The 7,423-nt window shown below is 40.8% G+C and overlaps 1 protein-coding gene across 1 annotated transcript; it reads left to right on the top strand.

The window, feature by feature from the left end:
* Positions 1 to 4,343: 4,343 nt before the first annotated feature.
* LOC127899334 (uncharacterized) lies at positions 4,344 to 7,157 on the top strand. The gene is made up of 4 exons (XM_052432691.1): positions 4,344 to 4,536; positions 5,145 to 5,206; positions 5,528 to 6,124; positions 6,318 to 7,157. Exons 1-4 carry the CDS (start codon positions 4,344 to 4,346, stop codon positions 7,155 to 7,157), a joined length of 1,692 nt encoding a protein of 563 aa, XP_052288651.1.
* Positions 7,158 to 7,423: the final 266 nt, after the last annotated feature.

Raw genomic sequence — 7,423 nt, 5'->3', positions numbered from 1 at the left:
CGTGTGATTGGATCACTTCAATATTTATCTTTGAATGACTAGACATCTCCTCTTTTTTGAACAAAATTTTTTAGTTCTTGCACTCACCCTTGCAAACTCACTAGCTACCACAAAAAGATTATTGCAGTATCTCAAATACATAATCCATCATAGTCTCTTTTACATTGATAATCTCCATTAATTCTTCATGGCTTTTCTAATTCAGATTGGGCTGGCAATCATGATGATTGCACCTCTACCACAACCTTTGTCTTATACCTAGTGCTACAAGAAGCACCATACTATTGCTCGGTCCTCTACTATAACCAAATATCGTGCTTAGCCTTTACTACTGCCGAAGTGAATTAGGTGCAATCTCTTTTAAGAGAATTGCACATCAAACTACCCTCCACTCCAGTGATATATTTTCACAATATTGGTGCCATTTATGTTTGCGCAAGTCCAGTATTTCATTGTCGAATGAAGCACATTGCCATTGATTATCACTTTGTTCGTGACCAAGTGTCTAAAGGCCATCTATGTGTGTCTCATGTTTCCACAAAAGATCAATTGGCCGATGCCCTCGCTAAACCACTTTCTTCCTAACGCTTTGATTATTTGCGGTCGAAGATTGGTGTTCTTAATGCAAAAGGGGATGTATTAAGGTTGAATCTTCTCCAAATATATTCCAATGATTGTGGTCTCCATGATTATTGGCTTCGAATCAAATCTTTAATTTAGTGTTATTAATTTCTAAATTGTATATTACTATTATGTAAATTGCCCCTGTTACATAGGTTGACTATAGTCAAACTTTCCGTTTTAGTTTGCTTCAGTTGTATATATATTGATGAAAAACTATTGAATAAAATTAAAGCTTTTCATCACATTTTTACATCAATCTTTTATCTATGGAAAATCCTTTCCAGCTAGCAAGTCTGATGGTCTGTTTGGTAACGAGGCATAAACGTGGCTGTTAACTATAATTGTTGTGAAATTGAAAAAAAAAAAAAAAAGAAATGCTGCAACAACCCGGCTGCTGCAACAAAAACATAGGGGCCTTTATTTGCAACTAGGGCTCTGGAATTCTTTAATATATATAGAGTCTTGTAACTTTTCATTTTTTTATCTTTTTAATTTTGTGCATGCATGCAGGTGCTGTTTGTGGATCTGCGAACTTGCTGAAATCGATGATGGATCTTCATTAAGATGCCTTGATGCTTCTGGGACCAACAATAAATGCAAAGGTAGCCTTTGAACTATCAGAGAGGATTCCACAATAGGGACTGAGAATGAAGGAGCATTGCCACCGAGGACTGAATTTTGCTACCAGAATGAAGAGGCAGGGGATTAAGGTCATATACCTGGGCCTACAAGATTACTCCCAACACGAGCTTTAGAAATCCGTGTCAAAAAAAGAGTACGGGCTTTGGTGGCCTTCTAAGTGTGGATATGGAAACTGAAGAAAGGCTAGCATTTTGATGAACTACTTGCAAAATAGCACACAATTTGGGTTCATGGCTGTGAGATAGGGCTGCTATGAGCCCCTAATGTCTTGCTCTGGTAGCAGCACTAGCAGTGAACTGAATGACAGAGAAAAAGCACTTGCTGGAATTTCCCAGGATTGATTCGCATGTCAATTGGATACATAGGAAAACTAGAGCAGAGATGGAGCCAATTTGAAAAGGCACTTTCCGAAGTTATTCAATAAATAATTAGTATCTTGCGGTCGTAAAATAATGGAGTAGCTAGTTTGCCTATTACAATTACTCATTGTAACTACCAATCAATTGATCATATGTCAGATGTCACATGACATGTCATATAACTTATATATTTCAAATGCTTGTAATATCGTTGAATCTTCTCGTGCGTTTCTAGAGTTCTCTCTGGTGACCACTGTCGAAGCAGGTGTACGCCTCGCTGCGTAAGGTTTGTTCGCTGATGTCGAGCAGGCATTCGCTGGCTCTCAGCGCTGGCCTGAATCTCCTTCGCATCGTCTACTCGCGCATCATTATTTTCACAAGACTATCTAACGCCCTTTTATTTTAACTCATGGAGTCTAATGATTTAGTCCAGAATTGCTAGTCCCTTTCGTTGAAAGGTGACGAGGAGAATATTACCACACTGAATCAGGTTGTTATCAAGAGTGGAGAACAGGTATTAGCCACCTCACTTGTCGGTAAGGTACTTTCTGCGAAAGCCATCAATAGAGAAGGCTTTCGCTCGGCAATTCAAAAGATGTGGAACACTATAAAAGGGGTTACTGTGGAGAGTTTGGGAGGGAATCGTTTTATATTTCACTTCCACTCAAATATTGACAAGCAAAGGGTCCTCCGAGGTGGACCGTGGCATTTTAACAACTCTCTAATAGTGCTGGAGGAGACCCAATGGGTGGTAGATGTTTCAAAAATTCATTTTACAAGTGGCTCCGTTTTGGATCCAAATTCATAACATTCCCATCGTTTGTATGAATAAAGAAACCGGTCTGTTTTTGGGGAATTTAATTGGAAAGGTGGAAGAGGTAGATTCGGGGGAGACAGGGAACTGCTTTTGTAGTTTTATCCGTGTGCGGGTACGAATCGACATTACTAAACCCTTGAGGTGGGTACTTCTTGTGAAGTTCTTTACACAGGACGAAGATGCTATTTGGTTACCTTTGCTTTATGAACGTCTACCGGAATTCTATTATTGTTGTGGTATGATCGGTCATGCTTACAAGGATTGCGAGATTATGCATTACGATTCAAAAGAAGACAACTTTGGTTATGGAGCCTGGTTAAAGGCATCAACGATGGCCATGAAGAATAAGCAGGGGCGCCGAAACAGCCGGGGGGAAAGCCCAAAGAAGAGCAGGGCGGAATTAAGAACCGACGAACGCAGGAGGGAGAGGGATCTGACGGTGACAACCGACAATCCCGCTACATCGGAAAGCATGAAGATAATTCACCAGCCAAAAACTGCAGACAATCAAGAAGAGGACAGTGGCTGCTCAGTCGAAACTCCAGACCTTCGTCAGGCTCCTTCCACAGAAGTCTTGCAAGAGACACCGTATTTGGCCTCAACCCGACACACAGATCTTTCTCAATCAAAATCAGGATGTGCTGGTTGTAAGTCACAAAGAAGGTGGAAATTATTAGCCTGGCAGTAACCACAATCCATGACTTTAACCAATTCTCCCTTCCCGGGGCAGAGTAGCATGAAATGACATAGCGAGGAGTTGGAGGTCGGGGGTCCAGATAATAAACGTGCTAAAAGTACCGAAGTTGGTTCTTCTGCTATTTCCATGGCGGTGGCTGGATTCCAGCCCCGCCTAACACAATGAGGGCCTTATGTTGGAATGTTCGAGGCTTGGGGAACCCTCGAACATTCCCCGCTTTAAAGCATGTTCTCCACCGGTATAAACCCAAGTCTTCTTTTCTTAAGTGAGACAAAACGCAATTCCTATCAAATGGAAATTATTCGGCTTAAGTTGAATTATGACTTTTGTTTTTCAGTGGGCTGTTCAGGTTACAGTGGGGGGTTAGCTTTACTCTGGAACTCTGATATTAATATAAGTCTATTGTCTTATACTAAGCATCATATTGATGTTTTAATTTTGCATAATGATAACCTTACATGGCGATTTACAGGATTTTATGGCCGCCCTGAACAAGCAGAAAAGCAATATTCCTGGCGCTTACTGCGAAGGTTGTCCACGCTTTCTACAGCCCCTTGGCTATGTGGAGGCGATTTCAACGAGATTTTGAAGGCTGACGAGAAAAGAAGAGGTCGGCTAAAAAATATAAACTTTTTGAGTGATTTTAAAGATGCTTTACAAGACTGTGGCTTGTATGATCTTGGCTACCAAGGTTACTAATTCACCTGGTCATACAAAAGATATGGGGATGGGGAGGTTTTAGTTGAAGAATGGCTTGATCGGTTCTTATGCACCAGAGGCTGGAATGATGTTTTTATGGGCGCCAAGGTGACTAATATTCCTGCAGTAGGCTCTGACCACCTTCCAATAATGATTGATATTCTTAAAACGAAGCGGAATTTGGGAGATAAAAGGGCCAGGTGGGGTAGACATTTCCACTATGAGAACTAGTGGAGTTTCTATGAGGAAAGCAAGCATCTCATAAGTGATGTCCGGCGCAACACACATGCCTATGATTTCCTTAATCCAATCGACAAATTCCTCCGCAGAATAGAACTAACTACAGCGACATTGAAGAAGTGGAGCTCCCAACGTTTTGGCGACAGGCACAAATCGTTAAAAAGGCTACAGGATAAGCTTGTGGCCCTCAAATGTGGTTCTACATGTTCTCAGAGATCGACTGATATAAACACCCTAGACAAGCGGATTGAAGAATTTATGCGGGATGAAGAGATGTATTGGAATCAGCGATCTAGAATTGCTTGGCTACAGGCGGGGGGACAAGAATACGAAATTCTTTCATGCGAAAGAAAATTCAAGAAGGCAGCGAAATTTGATTGACGGGATCCTGGATGAGTTTAACACATGGAAGGAGGAGCCTGCAGAGATTCAGTCTGAATTCCTAAATTACTTTTCGGGTCTTTTGTCAATCCTCCAATCTGTCACCTGATAGTATAGAGGAGGCTCTTGTCTCTTTGCAGCCAAAAGTTACTGATGAGATGAATGCTATGCTTACTCATGTGTTCACAAAGGAAGAGGTTCGTGATGCTCTCCGAATAAAGCTCCAGGCCCTTATGGTTTTCCTGTCTCTTTCTTTCAATCCTACTGGACATTATAATAGGGTACAAATGTCTTCACAAAATTAGAAACAAGCGGAAGGGGAGGCAAGGTTGGGTGGCACTCAAACTGGACATTAGTAAAGCATACGACCGAATCGAATGGGGTTTTCTTAAGGCAATCATGGTCAAGATGGGCTTCTAACCGCAGTGGACTATTTACAACTGTGTCTCATCCTCTTTTTTTTCTCTCCTGATCAATGGGGAAGTTTCAGGCAATATAATTCCTCAGTGAAGGCTACGACAAGGTTGCCCTTTGTTACCTTATCTTTTCATTTTATGTACAGAGTCGTCCATGCTCCAACATGCCGAGGCTAGCAATTTACTTCATGGTCTCCAATTTGGTCGATCAAGTTTATCAATTTCGCACCTGTTTTTTGCTGATGACAACCTAATTTTTGCCTGTGCAGATGAAGTAGAGTGTGCTCATTTGAAGAGACTCCTTGATAAATATTCTGCGGCATCTGGTCAGGTGATAAATTACAACAAATCTTCTTTTTCAATTAGTCCTAATGCTTCACCAGCTACTGTTAGCTTATTTCAAAGAACTTTTAATTTGAGTATTGTCTCTTACCATGATAAGTACCTTGGTCTTCCTTCAATGCTCGGTAGAAAAATGTCTGAATCTTTTTCCATGTTGAAGGAGCGGATTAGAAACAAAATTTTAGGTTGCAAATCTAAGTTATTTTCTTGTGGTGGAAAATAAGTTTTGATAAAAGCAATGGCGCAAACAATTCCTACGTATTCTATGAGTGTTTTTAAGTTGCCTTCTGATTTTTGTGCCGAATTGCAGCAAATGGTGGCAAATTATTGGTGGAGCCATTCCTCCTCGTCAAAGGGTTTTCAATGGCTCCAGTGGAGGTTACTTTGCCAACCAAAAAGCGAAGGCGGAATGGGTTTTCGGGATCTTATCGCCTTTAACCAAGCTCTCTTGGCCAAGCAGTGCTGGAGGATTGTTCTTCAACCATTTTCATTGGTGGCCAAAGTGTTAAAAGCAAGGTATTTTCCTAACTCTGATTTTCTTGAGAGCAAGCTCACCAATAATTCGTCGTATATTTTGAGAAGCCTGCTTTGGGGCAGGAAGATACTTAAGATCGGTTCACGATGGCGAGTTGGTGAAGGGAAGGATATTCTTGTATACTATCATAACTGGATCCCCCGACCCTACACTTTCAGACCCGCCTCTCCTCACACTCTGCCTTCAGACACTACTGTGGCCACATTGTTAAAGGAAAATGGAGGTTGGAACGAAGAGCTCATTCGAACACATTTTTTCCCAGTTGATACTGCTGCAATCCTGAAGATTCCAGTGCCTACTGTGCCCCTGCGAGATGAGTTACTATGGCATTTCAACCAAAGTGGTGTTTATTCGGTGAAGAGTGGGTATCAGGTTGCATTCCGATTGAGATTCCCGGACATTCCTTCTTGTTCGGAGAGCTTTGGTAGTTGGTGGAAATTTCTTTGGCACCTCCCAGGTCTTCCCAAAATGATTTTTTTTTTTTTTCTGGAGAGCCTTAAAAGACATTCTCCCCACCCAATATAACTTGGCAAGAAGGAAAATCTGGAATTATGAATATTGTCAGCGTTATCATGCTGGTGTGGAAGATGGCTATCATAGCCTTGTTGCTTGTAAATTTCCAAGGAAGGTCTGGAAACTCAAGCCCTATTTCTCTTGGTTTGCTAGTTCAGCCCATATGCCATTCTCATGTTTTGCCAAAAAAGGGGCTGAAATTATGTCAAAGGAGGAGTTTGTGTTGTTTGTGGTAGTGGCCTGGTCAATTTGGAAATCTCGAAATAAGGCTTTAAACGGGAATTCCAGAGAGGATTGCCATCAAGTTTTCAATCGGGTTGTAACTTTGTTGGAATCTAACAAAGCCGGGCTACCCAATCAAACATTGGCTCTCCAAATAGTCCCTAATCAGCTTGATACTTGGCACCCTCCAGATCCTCCTTGGTATAAGCTTAACACTGATGCAGCTGTGGACATGGAAGGCGGTTTTGCTAGACTCGGGAGCATTATCATAAATTATCAAGGAGAAGTAATGGTTGCTGCAACATCCAAGAAGCCTTGCCTAGGAGATGTGGAAATTGCTGAAGCCTACACGATTTTAGAGGGAATAAAGCTGGCTGCAGATGTTGCTCTCTCTCCTTTACTTGTAGAGTCGGATTCAAAGAATGTTACCAACTTTATTCTCAAGGGTCACTCTAGCAGAGGAGAGTTGGATTGGATAATTAGTGAGATTGGAGCTTTTACAAGACAAAAAAATAATCAATATAAGGTGGCTTATACTCCTAGGTCATGTAACTTAATGGCGCATGAATTAGCGAAAATGTCCATGTCAGTTCGGAACCTCAAGTGTGGATTGAAGAGGTCCCGACAGAGATTGAAAACTTATTGTAATTGTTTTGTTCTAGTGGAATGAAATCTCTTTACCATAAAAAAAAATGCTTGTAATATCATTCGTAAATAATGTCTCGCGAATTTCTTTGGAATATAAATTCCGTTTTCACAATATGTTAAAGAATTTTTTTTTTAAATGCACGGCGATGTGTATCCAAGAATTTTATTAAATAAAAAATAATAACCGAAACATTTATTTAGAATAGGATATAATAAGCCTTATTCCTAAGATAATTTATAGTACTGAGAACAATAAAGAAAGAAACTCAATATAAAAAGAATTCAAAT

This window comes from Citrus sinensis, chromosome 8, assembly GCF_022201045.2.
Source record: "Citrus sinensis cultivar Valencia sweet orange chromosome 8, DVS_A1.0, whole genome shotgun sequence".
Taxonomy (NCBI): Eukaryota; Viridiplantae; Streptophyta; class Magnoliopsida; order Sapindales; family Rutaceae; genus Citrus; species Citrus sinensis.
The sequence above is the reverse complement of the archived record's forward strand: the minus strand, read 5'-3'. Positions and strand labels throughout refer to the sequence as shown.